We start from the raw sequence: 19,308 nt of genomic DNA, 5'->3' as shown, positions 1-19,308 counted from the left end.
AGTGGAGTGAAGACAGGTGTGAGTGCAGCTAAGCGGTGGGCAGGGCTGGGGCTGGAGGGGCTGTGTACGCAGCAGCAGGGACGTGACGTGACGACTTATTCCCTGAGGACTGGAAACAAGCAGAAAGGTGGGGGCATGGGAAGTCAGTGCTGGTGATCTGACGTACAGCAGGGTGTCTGTGTGTGTGTGTGTTCACGGGTGGGGTTTTTTGGGTTTTACTTTCATTTGTTTTAGTTGTCTTTATGAAAAATTAATTTAGCAATTTAAGAATCAATTAAGCATGGGCTCTTAGTTTTACTCCTGCTACTATGTATACTGCAATTTAAATATCATGCTTTTTGTGTGCAAATGTAGGCCCAAATGAGGCTGTGATCCTATCATGATTAAACATACATTATGAAATGCAGTTTCTTTTGGTTCTGGACAGGACTACCTTGAAATTAAAAGAATGATTTTCCCAAGATTTTACTTTCTTAGCAACGCTGAACTCCTTGATATTCTAGCTGATAGCGGAACTCCTGAGTCTGTACAGGTAATATTATTCTCTGCTCAGTGACATTATTTCCCAACCAGGTCAGAATTTTATAGTGTTATTGATGCTTGTTTCTGGTCCACAGCCTCATCTTGTGAAGTGTTTTGAAAATATAAAACAATTACTGATATGGAAACAAGAAATCGGACCTCCTGCTGTGATAATGCTCATATCTGCTGAGGGGGAGACTCTTCTGTTGCCCAAGTAGGACCTATGTGTTATGAATTAAGCATTCAGACTCTGTAAAACTTCACTATTTAAAACCTCTGTTTGGAAATTTCTGATATTTCATAGAAGTTTGCTAAGCAAACTGTCTCTTCAAAGATACGTACTTAATGCAGATTTTTACTTTTCCATGTGTATATTCATTGGTATTATCCTGAATGCCAAAATGGGGTTTTATTATAGGCACTTAGGAAGGAACTTTACTATTTATTTGGTGTTGTTAATGCTGCCCCCAGTCCCTGACCCCATGGCCCGGCTGGCTGTGAACAGCTCCAGGCCGGTGTCAACAACTGGGTCCTGCCACCACACTGGTCCAGTTTGCCCGCCAGCCTGTGGCATGTGGCTCCTGATGGGAGTTGATGAAAACATGCTGCGTCCAAGTGTTCCCATCCACCAGAGTCCCTAACCCAACCCTGACCTCAGCTGGCTGTTTAAAGAGCTTTGTGATATAACTTACCTACTTCGTCAGTTCACGTTTTACCAGAACCTCTTAATTTTGTAAATCCATGGTTTCGATGTCAGAATTCCCTAAAGTTAGGTGATATTTTGTCTGCATAGCTTTCAAAATTGAGATCTAGAAAAAACAAAATTAGAGAATTATGGTCCTTTGGCCTGTGAATGGTGTAAGTGTAGAAAAGTTAGTCTACAGCCTTATCAAAGGAGTGAAACATGGATAAAAATTGTTTGCAAATTATTTTTGAAAAAATTGTAGGAAAATTCGTGTAAGAAGTGCTGTGGAACAGTGGCTGGTGAATGTAGAGAAGAGCATGTTTGATGTGCTGAAAAAGTGAGTACAATTTTTAACCCTAAGATTACATTATATATATTTAAGCTTGGTTAATTATCTGCTAATCCAAGTGGGAAGTATCTACAGAAATGTATGGAGTAAAGTTTCATGAAATGGGTTTTGATAGAACATGACAGCACATGGCTGAAGGGAAAATAAGCATTTTTTTACAGTGTGAATATTTCAGTTGGAAAGCATGATCAGGGAGTGCATTCGGGCGGGTTCTGTGTGCTTGGGACTCACGCCTATCTGCAAACTGGCCAGGAGCTGGACTCGTGGCGGCACGTTGCTGCCTGCTTTCTGAGGACCCCATGTGCAGCAGGCTTGGTTTGCAGCCCACCCCACTTCTGCTTCCTCACAGTGCTTGCTTGGTTCAGGCCTTGTAATGTTCTCCTTTGTAACTTCCAGTCCGTTTAGAGTGAAGAAAGAGCCTCAGAGCGTGAACTTTTCAACGAATTTCCTAGAGCCGTCTTGTGCATTTCTAATTATTTGTGGTTGGTTATAGAAAGGCTATTTATTAGTCTTGGGGTTTTAATATCTATGTTTATGAATATGATCCTGAATGCCAACACAAGACTTCTAGAGCAGAGCAGATTATTACTTACTCCATAAATAACCAGGATGACTTTCCTTGGCTCCATTTCTTCCCTGGGGTGACGTGATGAGAGCCAGATGTCTACATGTGAGGGCAAGGAACCCTGAAAAATGCATCTGGACACTTGAGGGACAAACCGATTTTCACTTGTTGCACTGGGACTTTTGTCAGACAATCTGATCATTTACTATTAATGATAGTTCTTTCTCTTTTTTTACAGTCCTTTTAGAAATGTCTCTTCCTCTTCCTGTTATTTAGGATGATAAATTTTGTGCAGTGTTGAAAAGTACAGATGACAGTGAGCATCCTTCTTTGGTTCCTAATTTTACTGGGAACATTTCTAACATTTCATCGTTTGTTATGATGCTTGGATTTCTGGAATATACCCCTCATCAAAGTAAAGAGTTTTATTCTATTCCTTGTGTGTAAAGTTTTTAATAATTAAAGGATGTCTCATTTGTTCAAAGTTTTTTTAATGAATCTGTCAAGAAACCCAAATACTCTTTTGCCTTTAATTTGTGGTTGTCATGAATTTCCTTATGTTGAACTTCCCTTGATTTTCCTGTTCATTTTTTGGTCCACTTACTTTATTTTCTAGAAAACTGTATTAAACATTTCCTCCTTTTCTGTGGGTTTGTCCTTACCCTTTTTTTTTTTAATTTCTAGCATTTATTTCTAATAAATAACTGTGTCACCAGCCCTGTTGGCTCCCTTGACCTTGTCCCCATGTCTGCAAAGAGTCCTTTCATTGAACTCTTGAGGTACCCTTTGCATGCATGTGCCCTCCTGCTTCACTGCTTCCCATCCCATTGTATGTCTTCCAATCACCAGGCTTTTGGTCTGGGGGGTTTCACTTACTGTTGTTATATTGAGTTTCTTCATGTCTTTTGGGGCAGCCATGCCAAAGTCATAAGCAGTTCCTTTTATCTAGTGAATACTCTTTAAATGTTAATGTACAAAGTGAAACATATTTTTATCAAAGCCTACAGTAAATATCTCTGATTTGTCCGCAGTGAGCATGGATCACTTCATAATACCCTTCCATCACCTCCTCCTTGTTGTAATCATGCAGGATTTTATTCCAAATGACGCTAGTTCTCAGTTTATGGATCAGTAATTATCTAATCTTAGTAAGGTTCTTGGTTTGTTTTGTTTTTGTTCATTACCGATTCATAGGTCTCACATTTTAGAGTTTGTTTTCCTTGTGCTATATATATTTCCAAGTAATATTTTCCGGAAAACATCTGTGAGTGGCAAATATTTTTATTTTTCCCTCTTGCAGGCTAGTTGAACGGAATTAATTTTAAGTTCAAATCCAATTTGTTGAATGCTAGCTCCCCAAAATGTGACCCAAACAACGTGTTGATAAGACAGAGCTGAGTGTGTGGGGTAAAGGAGAAGCCCTACTGAGAGCCCCCCCAGAGCGCCCAGGCGAGGAAGGGTTAAACTGGGATGTGTGTCCTGTTGCAGTCTGGTTTCAGGCAGGCCTTGCAGTGTGGGGCTTGATTACAGCTGGGTAGAGATCAGGGGACAGCCGTTTGGGATTGGAGGACACAGAGCAGGGGCTGCCCTTTGACGCTGGGTTTTGGAAAAAGCATCATTTTTGTTTTCACACGTGACAGAATGGTGAGGTATTATCTTCATCACGCATTCAATTTGGCAAAACAGTGTCTTCTACCTGGAACCTTTTCTGAGCTTTTGAGTACATACTTTCACTATTCCCTTTGGGGAAATGATTTCTCTTTCATCAAATATCGCAGGGCCTGGCGGTGTTTGATCTCACCAGAGCATGTTCGCACGGCACACGCCCTGCTGGTGGAGCGATTGTCAGATGCCAGAGATGCCCCTGATCTCCGAGAGCTTCAGCCGGTGTTAGAACCGGTAAAGGAGCGGTCTGTGGCTGCGTGAGCTTTGTTAACACTGCTTCCCCAGGTTCCTGCTTCCGTTGGTTGTCCGTTCACAGTCAGACCGGCGAGCCCCTCTCCCTCTCCCAGCGGGTGCTCCTGGGAATCACAGAGGCCCCCTGTGCGCACGGCTGCGGGTTGCAGGACGGATGCGCAGCCCCAGGCTGGGAGTGGCACACCTTCCAGTGCATGGATGTTCCTTTCCATTTCTCCTGGACGCTGCAAACTGCCTTTGTCACTTCCCCGGCGCATGGGTTCCAGCGCTGTTTCAGATACACCAGCCATGTCTTATGGGAAAATGCCGGGGTCGACAAACTTTGGTTCCTTTCTTCCCCTCTCTCCACTTCCTCTCTTCCTCCCTGTGCTTCCCACCGTGTTTTAGGATGTGTGGTGTGATTGCAGGCCCTACTCTGCTTCTCTCTCCAGTCTCATTGGCCCTCGGAGATTTGCATTCACAGTGGCCACCAGCCGCTGAGTAGGGGGCGGGGGTGTGGGGACAGGCAGAGGCCACTGCAGTCCCTACTTAGAAAGCTCTCTCCTCGGGCGCCTGGGTGGCTCAGTTGGTTAAGCGACTGCCTTCAGCTCAGGTCATGATCCTGGAGTCCCGGGATCGAGTCCCGCATCAGGCTCCCTGCTCAGCAGGGAGTCTGCTTCTCCCTCTGACCCTCCTCCCTCTCATGCTCTCTGTCTCTCATTGTCTCTCTCGCAAATAAATAAAATCTTTAAAAAAAAAAAAGAAAGCTCTCTCCTCATCGTCCCGAAGAGCCAATCCCGCCTCCCTCTTGGGTGTGTCAAACTTGGCAGGAGTGTTCTTTGGTGGCTCTGCTCTTCTTTCTATCATTCAATCCAACTTTTCAAGTTGTGGATGCCCTGGAGCACACTTTCTTGTGTTCCAGGGTTTTCTATGTGTGTGCATGTACATATATGTGTATGTAGAATATATATGACATAGGTATTATTATATAGTATTCATATATTATCTGTCATTTGAAGGGATATGGTTCACGATGAAGACAGGATTATTAGGTCAAAAATCTTGATCCACTCTCTCCCAAGAGACTATAAAAAATCAGAATAAATATTTCCAAAACCCTGGAGGAAATAAAATAAGTGTGCTGTGTGTGTGTGTGTGTATTTATATAAATATAAACACAGGGCAAGTGTCAAAATAGAAGTAAGATCTTAATTAAAAGAAGATTTTGTCAAAAGAGAAATGGAACTACATGTTGTTTGAGAGATAAAGCAGTGCTACACAAAGTTGTGAATAAAAGCAGGAAAGACAGGTCACGTAACAGCAAGCAAAAAGAAAACAAAGACATAAAATAAAAGGTCGTTTTAATTGATGAAACATACATTTGCCACTGATGTTGTTTTGAAATATATAGAAAGTTGTTATAAACCTATTTCTCCCCAGTGGCAGTGATGAGAAAATAATAAGAACAGACACCATTTGCAATTACAGCAAAATTTAGAGGGACAAATATTCACTTTAAAAGTAAGCTAAATTCTTTTTTTTTTAAGATTTTATTTATTTATTTGACAAAGAGAGTGACACATGGAGAGAGGGAGCACAAGCAGGGGGGAATGGGAGAGGGAAAAGTGGGCTTCCCGTGGATCAGGGAACCCGATGTGGGGCTCAATCCCAGGATCATGACCTGAGCTGAAGGCAGATGCTTAACGATTGAGCCACCCAGGTGCCCCAGTAAACTAAATTCTAAATTAAGTTGATAAGTAAGAAAAGAAGTCATCGAAGGAGAAGAAAATGAGTGAAGTTTAGTGTCGAGAATTTCCGACATATGACGTCAGTGATGAAATGTGAAGATTGATCGATTTGACTATGTAGAAACTAAACACTTCTGAGTGAAACAAACCCACTGTAACAATATGCAGACATACTCTGTTGGCACATATTAACTTGATCTTAAATAAAAATGTCTGCATATTTTTCATGAATCCTATTTTTTCCTTATGATTAATTTTTTAAAATTAACATATAATGTATTTGTTTCAGGGGTACCGGTCTGTGATTCATCAGTCTTATACAATTGACAGTGCTCACCATAGCACATACCGCCCCCCAATGTCCATCACCAGCCACCCCATCCCTCCCACCCCCCTCCACTCCAGCAACCCTCCATATGTTTCCTGAGATTAAGAGTCTCTAATGGTTTGTCTCCCTCTCCAGTTTCCTCTTGTTTCATTTTTCCCTCCCTTCCCCTATGATCCTGTGTCTTGTTTCTCAAATTCCTCATATCAGTGAGATCATATGATACTTGTCTTTCTCTGATTGACTTATTTCGCTCAGCATAATACCTTCTAGTTCCATCCATGTCATTGCAAATGGCAAGATTTCATTCTTTTTGACAGCTGAGTAGTATTCCATTGTATATATATATATATACCACATCTTCTTTATCCATTCATCTGTTGATGGACATCTGGGCTCTTTCCACAGTTTGGCTATTGTGGACATTGCTGCTATAAACATCGGGGTGCACGTACCCCTTCGGATCCCTACATTTGTATCTTTGGGGTAAATACCCAGTAGTGCAATTGCTGGGTCGTAGGGTAGCTCTGTTTTCAACTTTTTTGATGAACCTCCACACTGTTTTCCAGAGTGGCTGCACCAGCTTGCATTCCCACCAACAGTGTAGGAGGGTTCCCCTTTCTCCGCATCCTTGCCAACATCTGTCGTTTCCTGACTTGTTAAATTTAGGCATTCTGATTGGTGTGAGGTGGTATCTCATTGAGGTTTTGACTTGTATTTCCCCCTTATGATTAATTTTTAAAGCTAAATGCAAGGCTTTACTGCTAAAATTCATTTGATGGTTTCAAATTATTTTAAATACTGATTTTGTCATTGCTAGTATTGGAAATTCAAAGCTAATACGTATCATCTCCCCCTTCTAGTTTTACCACCCCAGAAACTCAGTGGCTCTACTGGAGAAGTACTGGTGTTATTAAAGGGAAATTTAAGGAATACGCGTTATGCATGAATGAATAAGGCTCTAACAACTCTAGCATTTGGTCCCATACACATATACCTAAGTTAGAATTAAAAAACCAGAGATCCTAAAGGAAAATCCCCTCGTGATGTTATCATGCTTGATCATTAAATGGCCAGTATGATTACACGTAATAATAGAAATAAAATGTTTTGTTTGTAGGTTTGTAAGTCAAGGGGTCGAAGACTGGAGCTGCCAGACTTTTTCTACATGGGTGGTGTCTCATCCAGGACAAGTGGTCCTCATGGTGGTGAGTTAGTTTGTGGCTATTCTGCCAAGAAAGCAAAGATTTAGAAATAAACCATTACAATGGGTACTGATACATGTCACTTACTTTGAAATGCATCAAAAAATGAGATGGACGGATGGATGGATACACGGACAGATATGTGAGAAAGTAAATACAACAAAAAATTAGTTAGAATATAGGTGGTGGGTATATGGGTGTTTGTTTTATAATTCAACTTTTTTATGGTTTTAAAATTGTTTCATAATAAAATGTTGAATGAAAATAAGTCATAAATTATTTTCTCAGGGATATCCCTCTATTGCATTGTATTTGGTGTCTATTGCTGTCATTAAAAAGTTGCCACAAACTTAGTTGCTTAAAACAGCACACGTTTGTTATCTCGCAGTGGGTTGAAGGCCTCCCTGGAGTCGCTGGTTAAAATCAAGGTGTCGGCAGGGCTGCATTCCTTCCTGGAGGCTCAGGGCAGAGTCCCTTCCCTTCTCTTTCCCAGCTTCTAGAGGCCACTGGCATGTCTTCATTTTTAAAGCCAGCCGTGTTTACATCTGTCTGCTCTTCTGTAGTCAAACCTCCCTCTGCTCGCAGGCAGAAAAAGTTCTCCAGGTTTAAGGGTACACACGTTCATACTGGCCCCACTCAGATAACCCAGAATACTCTCTCCATCTGAAGGTCTTGATTTCATCACACTTGTGAAGTCCGTTTTGCCATGTCAGGTGGCAACGGCACAGACTCTGGGGATTTGCTCAAGGATGTCTTTCCAGGGAGCCTTCATTCTGCCAAGTGTCACTGTTCTGGACCGCAAAGGAGGAAGAGAAACGAGGTGTGTGTGATAGCAAAGGAAGCCAAAACACGGGGTTCTTTGGAGAGCTCGTGAAGTAGTGGTTAAAGCCAGGACAGTAGGGAATTCCCCTGTAGACCATGTAGAATGAGAGAAGGACGAGGGTAGACCCCAGGGGACATCCCCCATTTAGCAAGCAGGCGAAGGAAGGGGCTCCATGAAGGACAATGCCAGAGGCGTCCTGGAAGCTACGGGAGCAGAGGGCGAACTGGACTGACTTTCCTCTGGAGATAGTGAGCGGTTGTCATGTTAAAATGCTCTGGAGAGGTCTGAAAAGTCTGTTACGCCTGTCGGTGATGAGAGTCCCCACGCACTTGGGGACAGTGGTTCTCCTGCCCTGATGGAGCCCAGCCCCATGAGGTACCATCATCAAGTGTTTGTAAGGCAGACTTGACTCTATTAAATTTAAAGATAGCATCACATCTTTTCACTGTGCCTTGCCCCACCGCAACTCTCACGTCTCTGTTCAGATCACCTGGGATTCTGCACACAAATAATGATGTCCAATCTCCCCGGTCCCTTTCATCATGCATTTGACTGAATATTGATAAAATACTCGAAGATCCTGAGCTGCGAGGACTTGTTTAAGCTGTTGTCTACAAAGGCAGCAAAATGATGATGAATCAGTCTGGACATTTCTGTGGTTGACCAGGCATCCAGATAATCAGATCTGCTCTACAAAGAGAAGATCATCCCCAGGTCCCTGGTCCTCCAAATATGCTGACCAATAAGAAGTGGCTTGAACTGAAATCATTGAACAGACTTTACCAAATTTCCTCCCCTGTCTGCCCAGCCTGCTGCTAATTTCCCATCCCAGTGCACCACTGACAATGTCCCCTTCTCCTGCGCTTCTGCATGTGGAGCACTGCGGGGGTGGGGATGATAACGTGCCTGAATGTTCTGGCCACTGAGAATTTCAGTGCGGATTTATCCAAGCCACAACAGTGGACATTTCCCTTCTAGTTGTCTAAGGAAAGAAAGATCTGGTTCACAGCCCACCTCCCCAGAGCCCACACTGACGCAGCCTAGCAAGGGGACCCGGCCCATCAGATGCTCTCTGTGAGGCTGTGACTCTTGAATAAATGCTTCAAACGCAGCAGGGCAGTGGCTTTTGAGCGGACTCCTCTGTGCTGTGGCCGTGACATGGTTCCTGCCGCCTGGCCCAGACCCGCTCCTGCCCACTTCCCAAGCCACGGCCTTTCGCCTCCTGTCCATCTGCCACATCCTCTCAGAAAGTCAGAGTTGGTTTCTGCTGCATGCAGCCAAGAACACGGACTGATGCATCAGGTTCCACATCCTCTCCCCTTTTACCTTGCTCTGGAAAAAAGTCCCACTGCTATACCTCTTACCCTATGCTAAATATTCCAGTGTTTATTTCTTTATAGCCTTAGGCACTTCAAATTCATGAAATCCCAAGACAAACTCACTGTGCCCCTTCACCTGCAGCACGCTCTTCCTTCGGTAGGTACTATCCTAGGGACCGAAATCACAGTTCACCCAATCACGGGCCAGAAACCTACAAGCCTCCCGACGTATTCCCCTTCACTGACTCCCAGGTCAATGTGACATTAAGCCAGTGGCCTTCTTAAAACAACTCTGGCACATAGGGAGAGAGCCTCAAAGATGGATCAAATAACAGAAGTCCTACAGACTTTCTGAAAATTATCACAGACGACGTATTCTAGGAAGAGTATTTCTGGGTTCTGCTCAGCACACAGTCCTAATTTCATGCTGGAGTTTTCTACCATTGTTACTATCCTGGGTTATTACTCAGTCTAGTGATGATGGCTAAGAATATCTGATTTCGAAAGTAGAACCATTGGTGGTAAATATATTTCAATTTATTAAAAAATAAGGCCCCACGAGCATTAATCAAATTCAGTGTCTAACTCTCAAATACATTCAAATGTGTAAGTTCTCTTTCACACACAAACATACTCACACCACACACAGACATCATGAAAACATCTGGTTTAATTTATAAAGTTTATTTTTCAATGATCATCTTTCTATCTTAATTTTTCAGAGCCAGATCATGTTTTATAATGATTGCATCAAAAGTTTCGTGAGTTCTCATTCAAGAGCAGAGTTGGAGAAGGTCCATGCTGGCGTGATCCATCACCTAGAAGAGATTGCTGAGCTGGTGGCGCTGGACACCAATAACTCCCGCATGCAGGTTGTCCTGGGAGCATTGCTCACGCTCCGCGTGCACTGCAGAGACATCGTGAGAGATTTACTGCTGAAAGGCATCTCCAGTGTGGGCGATTTTGAGTGGACGAGGTAAGTAGATCCCAGTTACGACTCTGCCTAAAATAACTCGTCACACAGCTACCTCTAGGTAGATTCATTCTCTACCGCAAATTTTGTCAAACCTGCCTTTGAATGTTCTGGGATTTATAGAAATTCTGGGCAAACTGTGTCAGTTTGAGTACCCTATGCCTGTGCTTTCTTCCTTCTCTTTTCCGCTGTCCCTCCCTTCATTTTAACTTCGTTCATCTTTCTGGATCGGCTTCGCTCCTCCCATCATTCCGCCAGAGTGCAGACCTCCCTCAGGCCTCGACTCTCCCCTGTGTGCTGTCCGTTCTGGAATACTCTAAACTGGGAAACAAACCAGAGAACATTTCTAGCCAGTTCAGTACCTCAGAGCTTCCTTTCTTCTACCAGGAGCCTGGTATAGTATATACTCATACATATATATTTCATATATGAAACACCACAAGTGTGAAGCTGTAGGAAAATAGAGCCACTGACCCTGGGGAGAAGAGGAGAGCAAGCATAAGATTCCTATGATAAATGTGAAGTTTCAAACTTCTGAGTTTTTTTTTTTCTAAAGATTCCTCTGTTCGTGGAAAAATAACTGTCCTGACTGCATAAGGTCTTTGATTCTCAAGAAAAGTTAATTTTTAAAGAAATTCTGCACAAGTATAAATTTCCTTATTTTAGATGTGACAATTTCCTTATTTTAGATGTGACAATTTCCTTTAAACTCTAGGGAAAAGGGAGCAGAGAGGCTGATATATTTGACTAACACCACTTGAATTTTACTGAATACTTTATATTTGATATATATTCACATGTTCATTTTACTGCAGAAGTATAACTGTATACCACTTTTAATTAATTATTGCCAAAGAAATATGCTGTATTGATGAACCATCACCCGAAAGTTCAGTATGTCATTATTACTTTCTAGTAACTCTCTTTGAAAGTGAAAATGACAGGTGGAAGAGCATACTTAGAAAAGTAAAATAGGAAAGACATGATTCTAATCAACTCTGTGAGCATCTATGATTCTAGGGCTACAGTTCCCAAGTTGTATGCCAAAGTGCCCCAAGGCCCCATAGGAACTCAAAGAGTTGAGTTCTCACTGCAAAACATTTTAAACTTTTGAAGGACTCAGAGGGATATGTATCATGTGTCAGACACCAAGCAAACTTGTAGTTCAAAGTAGTTGACAAGTTTAACATTAGACCATTAAGCATTAGAATCATCATAATGATGATTTCTTATTCTTGCAAAGCTATGTTTTGGGCAGTTGCTCTGATAAAAAAGCAAGCACTAAATGAAAACATGGTATAGGAAACAAAATTAACAGTATCCTATCTGATTCTAGGGTTTGAGAAATTGTGCAGTGCACGACAGGTACACACATCCCATTAGTAAGTAACGGTGATTATTCAAGAATGAAATAAAAATTTCTTTTCTTTTCAATTTATTTGTATATATTTTAAAAATAAGCTACCAAGTTCATTAAGACAAAAATACCTTTAAACTGCTTTGGGCCTAAAAATTAATGAAATTAACTGTGAAGTATTTCTTTTGACTGGGGTAATCAAGAAAAAAATTACTGATATACTACAGGTGCAGTATATCAGGCAAGTTTGGGAACCCCTGTTCTAGGGGAAGAATAACAGGGTGAGTAAAGCTCTGGAAATTAAAATTTAAGTGATGATTTAGTACTTGAATCATAAAACAAATCCTGGGTCTTAGGATAGCAGATAGCTTTTACTTTAGTTTATCATTCCTTTACTTCAGTACAGTAAAAGCCATATATGAGGAGCCCACAGCTAACATCATACACAACAGTGAAAAGTTGAAAGCTTTTTTCTTTAAGATTAGGAGCAAGACAAGGATGTCCACTCTCCCCACTTCTATTCAACATAGTACTGGAGATCTTAGAACAGTTAAATAAGAAGAAGAAAGAAAAGGCATGCAGATTAGAAAGGAAGAAGTAAAACTCTCTCTCTTTGCAGATGACATATGTGTAGAAAACCCTAAAGATGCCACCAAAGAACTGACAGTCCTAATAAAGGAATCCAGTAAAGTTGCAGAATGCAAAATCAATATACAAAAATGAGTTGTATTTCTGTCTACTTACAATGAACTATCAGAAAGAGAAATAAAACAATCCCTTTTACAATTACACCAAAGGAATAAAATACTTAGGAATAAATTTAACCAAAGAGGTGAAATATCTGTACACTGAAAACTCTTATGACATTAATGAAGGAAATTGAAGAAGATGCAAATAAATGAAAAGACAACCCATGATTGAGGATTGAAAAAGTTAATACTGTTAAAAGCCCATGCTACCCAAAGTCATCTATAGATTCAATGCAAAACCTCTCAAAATTCCAGTGACCTTTTTCACAGAAATAGGAAAACCTAAAATTTGTATGGAACCACAAAAGATCTCAAATATCCAAAACAGTCTTAAGAAAGAAGAACAAAGCTGGAGGTATCACACTTCCTGATTTCAAGCTATATTACAAAGCTGTAGTAATCAAAACAGTACGGCATTAGCAAACACATAGACCAATGGAACAGAATAGCCCAGAAATAAAACCACACATATATGGCCAATATATAACAAAAGAGCTAAGAATATAAAATGAGGAAAGGAGAATGTCTTCAATAAATGATGCTGGGAAAATTAGACATCCCCACACAAAGAATGAAACTGAACCCCTACCTCATGCCACTCCCAGAAACCAACTGAAATGGATTAAAGACTTGAACATAAGACTTGAAACCATAAACTCTTACTTGAAAACATAAGGCAGTAAACTTGCCATTGGTCTTGGCAATAATTTTTGGATTTGACATCAAAAGTAAAGGAAACAAAAACAAAAGTAAACAGGTGGGACTACATCAAACCAAAAGCTTCTGAACAAGAAAGGAAATCATCAAGAAAATAAAAAGGCAACCTACTGAATGGGAGAAAATATTTGCAAACCATGCATCCACTAAGGGATTAATATCCAAAATATATAAAGAACACCTACAACTCAATAGCAAAAAAAATTTTTTTTGGATTAAAAAATGGGCAGAGGAACTGAATAGACATATTCCAAGGAAGACATACAGATGGCCGACAGGTGCAGGAAACACTGCTCAGCACTTCTCATCATCAGGAAAATGCAAATCAAAACCACAATGAGATACCACCTCATACCTGTCAGAATGCCTATTATCAAAAAGACAAGAAATAAATTTTGGTGTGGATGTGGAGAAAAGAGAAATTTATACGTCACTGATGGAAATGTAAATTGGTGCACCCACTATGAAAATTGTATGGCATTTTCTCATAAAATTAAAACTATAACTACCATATGATCCAGCAATTCCAATTCTTCATATTTTCCCTAGTGAAGTAAAATCACTATCTCAAAAAGGTATCTGTACCCCATGTTCATCGCTGCATTATTTATAATAGCCAAGACGTTCATTAACTGATGAATGGATAAAGAAAATGTACATGTATAGAATGGAATATCACACAGCCATAAAAAATGAAGTCCTGCCAGTTGCTACAACACGGATGGACCTTGATGGCATTATCCTAAATGAAATAGGTCAGACAATGTGTGACCTCACTTATATGTGAAACCCAAAAACACTGAATTCATAGAAACAGAGAAGTGATTGGGGTTGCCAGAGGCTAGGGGCAGGGGATGTGGATAATGGATAAAGGAGGTCAAAGGTAACAAATTCCAGTTACAATATAAATAAGTTCTGGGGATGTAATGGATAGTGTGGTGACCATAGTTAACAATACTTGATTGTATATTTGAAGGATGCTAAGACAGATCTTAAATGATGTCATCACAAGAAAAATAAATTCATAACTATGTGAATGATAGATGTTACCTAAATCTGTTGTGATCATTTCACAGTATGTGCATATATCAAATCATTATGTTGTACACCTTAAACTAGCACTAAGGTCTGGGTCGATATCTCCGTAAATCTGGGGAAAAAGAATACATACTCTAAAGCTACAACTGGGTTGCAAGTTTTACTCATAGCCTTATAGAGGAGAAAACTTACGGGTAGCCACATGATTCTCAGTGTTCCTAAGATAAATATCACAATAGCATCTCTCTGAGTTACCCTTGTGGTCAGGATCCTGGTTATAATGAACAATGTCTGAGCCACATCTTTATTGAAAACCATAATACACTTCTTGGGGATGATTCTTGTATAAATCCTCTGTTTGTGCAGTGCCCACATCACAGCATAGCAGCAGGACTCTGAGAGACCGTTTTCCTCGCAGGGAAATTGCTCTCATGCTGGTAGGATTCGGAGTTCTAATATTTCATGTCTAACATCGTCACTGATGAACTGTCCATAGCGCTTTTCATTTTGTTTTAACGTTTTTGTTTTTTTAGTCAACATCCCAGTTAATCTTTGTTATGTTTCTACATGTGAAAACTAAAACTAATTTTGCCCAAATAATATGCACACTTACAATATTGTTTTCAGGCATTTGCAGTATAAATGGAATGACAAACAGAAGTTGTGCTACGTGTCTCAAGGAGATGCCAGCTTCACGTATGGCTACGAGTACCTGGGCTGCACTCCCCGGTTGGTTGTTACGCCCCTTACTAACAGGTGCTGGCTCACCCTCACCGGAGCACTGCTCCTGAATCTTGGAGGTTGCCCTGCGGGCCCTGCCGGCACGGGCAAAACGGAGAGTGTCAAAGATCTAGCCAAAGTAAGTGCTTCGGTAGCCAAAAATACTGGTTGTTCTGGTCACGCAAACCTTAACAGTATCTTAAATTTACACCATTCCTGCTATTAAGATGTTTGTAACTTTTAACAAACACCTTACCACATTTGTTAAGTCATGTAATTCATCCAGTCACTACATGTCTGCTGTGTGCTGGGATGTGGGACCTCTGCAGGCCAAGTATGCTTCTGTTTACTTGGGATTTGACTGTGCTAACTGATGAGTGAATGGTAGCATCCTGCCCTTCATTTATGGGTGATTTTGAGCTACACACAGACTTCAACCTGGGGTCATATGTGTGTGTGTGTGTGTGTGTGTGTGTGTGTGTGTGTGTGATAGACAGACACAGGGAGAAACAAGTAACTGATGAAAGTGGAAGATATAGTTGGATGTCCTGGAACGACATCATTGAAATGCTTTTTTCTTAGTTTTTTATTCATTTACGTGTCTTAAAAACATGACTTTAGTGTTCCATGCACTAATCAACCTAACTTAATAGTGTATGTGCATTTATACTCTCCTAAGTTTTGTGAATTTCTAAATTTGGTATGTAATTCATCTGGAAATTGCAGTTTTCTCAAAAGAGTAAAGGCATTCCTCTGGAAGTTTTAGTGTTAGTATTTTGTGTCATAATTCAAGAGATCTTTTAAAATAATTTCTTTGTTTCTCAGTCCTTAGGCAAACATTGTGTGGTCTTCAGCTGTTTTGAGGATTTGGATTATAAGGTAAAGCTTATTCATATACATGCAAGAAAAAAATATTGTGCACGTAAAAGAAATAATTTATTAAGGATTGAAAGAACAAGAAAAATATTTCCCTTAGAGAGACATTAAGTATTAACAGAACTGTAAATGCTATTAATTCTTCTAAATTAATAGAATAGAAACTTAGAATGTAATAGAAACTTAAAACACTATGCAATTTGCTTTTATGCAACTGAACTACTTCTTAAGACAGTGGTTTTCAAATTTTTTGACAGGGGGATTTTTCCAAACAAAATCTGATATGGAACATGAATTTATTAAAAAAATAGAGTACTGCTCTATTAATCTAAGTTTATTTTATAAGTTCTAACCCTATACTTTTATTTACTGAAAAGGTAATCATTAAGAACAATGAGGCTATTATAATTAACACAGAAATTTGAGTCAGGGTTTGTATTGATGATTACAATTTTATGTCAGCCTTACTTTGTTTTGGTGGCATATTACCAAAGACATAGCTCATAACATTCTGAAATATTTATTGAAATGTCCTGTACCTCTGTGCCGGTCACAGATTTACTTAAAGTTTCGAAACACTCCCATTTATTTTGTTGTGCATGTTAAGTCAAACCATTTACCTTTTATTACAGTCATTGTATTGGCAGCTAAAAGCACATTACCTGTGAGATCCTGCGTTTTCAGTTTGTGCTCAGCACATTAAAAATATCAATAAACATAAATCAGCTGTTTGCATGAGTATTGTTAAGACATAGGGTCCCTAGTTTCCTCCCTGGGAACTGCCCTCCAGTGGGGTGAGCAGGGCTGGGAGCAGTGGAGTGGGAGCCAAGAAACCTGCTAATCAAGATAAATTATCTTTTAATGCAATACTTTTTTAGAATCAAAATTAATGCCAGAAACCCCATGATAAATGAAATATCAAAATGTTCAGGCAAGACACGACCTGATTCCCACAGCCAGTGGGAAGAACCGGCTTCTGTGTCTTGGGCCCAAGGGGCTCTGGTGTGTGTTCCCCGCTCTGCCCCGAGAGCAGACATTCCCTCGCCCGTATTCATCCACATGTGTTGTGTTGGGCCTACAGCGTTCTGCTGGTTTCAACTGCCGGCACATAGGCATCACTAGGTTCCCCATGCTGGGGGACAGGCCGTGCTGCCCTGCACCTGCCAGGGGCGCTCCGCGGTTGTGCCCAGTGTGCTGGGGGAGGGGGGGCGGGGAGGGCGTGCACTGGCCTCAGGGAACTGCGGAGCCGCACGGAGCCCAGGCCTATGGAAAGCTTTCACCCACGTGTAATTGTTTTCAAGATAATGGGAAAATTCTTCTTTGGACTGGTGCAGTCAGGTGCGTGGTGCTGTTTGGATGAGTTCAATTGGATTGATGTGCAGGTCCTCTCGGTGATTGCCTCGCAGATCCTCACAATCAAGGCAGCAAAAGACAGCTATTCTGTCAGGTACAGGGTGGATGTGTTTGGTCACTTAATGTTCGATATTTCTTCTCCAAGAAGGGCTTGGGTGTTGTTTTCTTTCTAAACACAGACCAAAAGGAATGACGTCTTGGATGTCTCCTTTGCTGGGCAAGTACCGTGCAAACATATGTAACTAACCTTCATGCCAGCCTAGGGTACCCAGGCTCCCGTCTAGCCTTGGAACGGTCTCTGGGCCACCAGGACAGGTCACAGATCTATCCAGTTACTTTTACTTCAGGGTTTAAATTCCCTTAGTACCTTTCCATGTTATGATGTTGCACTTGAAGAAACTGAAGTATTTTTCTTTAATTCTACAGCTTTTTAAAAAACAAATTATACTGGCCACATACCTGAAGCCTCTCTTATCCCATTACTCTGAATTAATATACTTTTATTTTTTTAAAAATCCTGTAAAAATAATATTTGTATGTTAGGATTACTAACATTTACTAATCTAAGCAAAATTTTTTTCTCTTCAGAAAAATTCAGGAACTCACATGATTTACTTTATGGGCATAATTGAATTTGTGGGTGTAAAATTTCTATTATGATCTAATATTTCTTTTTTTTTAATTTTATTTTTTTAAGTAATCTCTACACCCAGCGCGGGGCTCAAACTCACAACCCCGAGGTCAAGAGCCACACACTCCTCTGACTGAGCCAGCTGGGCGCCACCCCCACCCATATTTCTAATTCAGGCTAATGGACGCTCACTTCTGGCTTTACTCTCAAGGATTTTGTTCCCACCATGAGAGTCAGTGTCGCAAGGCCTCACACATCTGTGGGTGTAAGTGGGGGTCACAGGAGGCCACACGTCACCAGTTCTCAAATGCGCCTCACTGTCTGCCAGGCTTTCCTCTGTTCTGTCCAGGGAGTCCTCAGCTTCTGTTCCCAGTGTTTTCCCTTTCCAGCTTCGACCACCCTCACTGGATTCACCTGTCCGTAAGGTCACCAGAGCATTTCTCTCCATGGTCCCTATCTCGGGTGCTGACAACAGGACCCTAATCTCCAGGCCAAGGTGCTACTTCACAGCGGTCCCAAAATTATTTGATTGGGGAATTGGGGGCAGGCTGCATTGTGTGCTAACACAAGAACTCTGTGCCATGGCCACTCTTTGCTCTGTGGTGTCACCCAGGGAGAATTCTGTGTCCGAGGGTCTCCTCGGATTCTTTTCCCTGTTCAATCAGGTCATTCAGGTGGTTGCCTTCTGGCCTTAGGCCCTACAAACTCTTTAGACATGATCAAGTAAATCTGAAACCCCAGAGCACCTGGGTGACACAGTCGATTAAGCATCCTACTCTTGGTTTTGGCTTAGGTCTTGATCTCAGGGGGTTGTGAGTCTGCTTGGGATTCTGTCTCCCTCTCCCTCTGCCCTTCCCACCCGTACTTTCTCTCCCCCTGTCTCTCAAATAAATAAATAAATCTTTAAAAAAAAAATCTGAACCCCAGCAGGGCTCACAACTTTGGCTCAAGATGACCCTTTTCTTTCCCCTTTTAAAATTATTTTTTTCCCAGCATGTGCTGTTTGGATTTAAGTGTAACACAGCCTTAGGAACATTCCCAAACTCGCTTATTGTTTTAACATACTTTGACTTAGAAAAAACAGTTCTCTTAGTAATGAATACTGTAATGGACAGGGGAGGGAAATTTTTCCTTTACCTGTCTCGGTTCTTTTGGCTGGTCTATTAATTAAATTGGCATAAGATAAATTAACAGGAGAAAAGGTTAATTGTGTACATACATGAGCCTCACACAGATATGAGAGGTTCAGAGACAGGCAATTAAGGTTTGTATGCCATCCTGAGCTAAGGAGAAGGGGGAAGGGGCCTTCAAAGGGAAGAAAGAGAAGTCACAGGGAACTGGAAAGAGTAAATGTTTGGTGAACAAATATTTGTCGTGCCCTGCAGAGACAGCGGGACAGAGAGGAATTTGAATGAACAGGTCTGCTGAGCTCCCCACAACTTACCACACCCGGCCCA

General features: G+C 41.2%; 1 protein-coding gene across 1 annotated transcript in view; it reads left to right on the top strand.

Annotated features, from left to right (window-relative positions):
* The window catches only part of DNAH14 (dynein axonemal heavy chain 14), a 325,270-nt gene that overhangs the window by 126,733 nt on the left and 179,229 nt on the right, over positions 1-19,308 (top strand). The window contains exons 25-32 of the mRNA XM_044916203.1: positions 428-532; positions 618-736; positions 1,470-1,544; positions 7,211-7,298; positions 10,160-10,413; positions 14,899-15,130; positions 15,817-15,870; positions 17,169-17,314. Coding sequence (XP_044772138.1) covers positions 428-532; positions 618-736; positions 1,470-1,544; positions 7,211-7,298; positions 10,160-10,413; positions 14,899-15,130; positions 15,817-15,870; positions 17,169-17,314 — 1,073 coding nt within the window. The remainder of the gene's footprint in view (positions 1-427; positions 533-617; positions 737-1,469; positions 1,545-7,210; positions 7,299-10,159; positions 10,414-14,898; positions 15,131-15,816; positions 15,871-17,168; positions 17,315-19,308) is intronic.

Source organism: Neomonachus schauinslandi, chromosome 6 (assembly GCF_002201575.2).
Source record: "Neomonachus schauinslandi chromosome 6, ASM220157v2, whole genome shotgun sequence".
NCBI classification, from domain to species: domain Eukaryota; kingdom Metazoa; phylum Chordata; class Mammalia; order Carnivora; family Phocidae; genus Neomonachus; species Neomonachus schauinslandi.
This window is presented reverse-complemented; position numbering and strand designations above follow the sequence as displayed.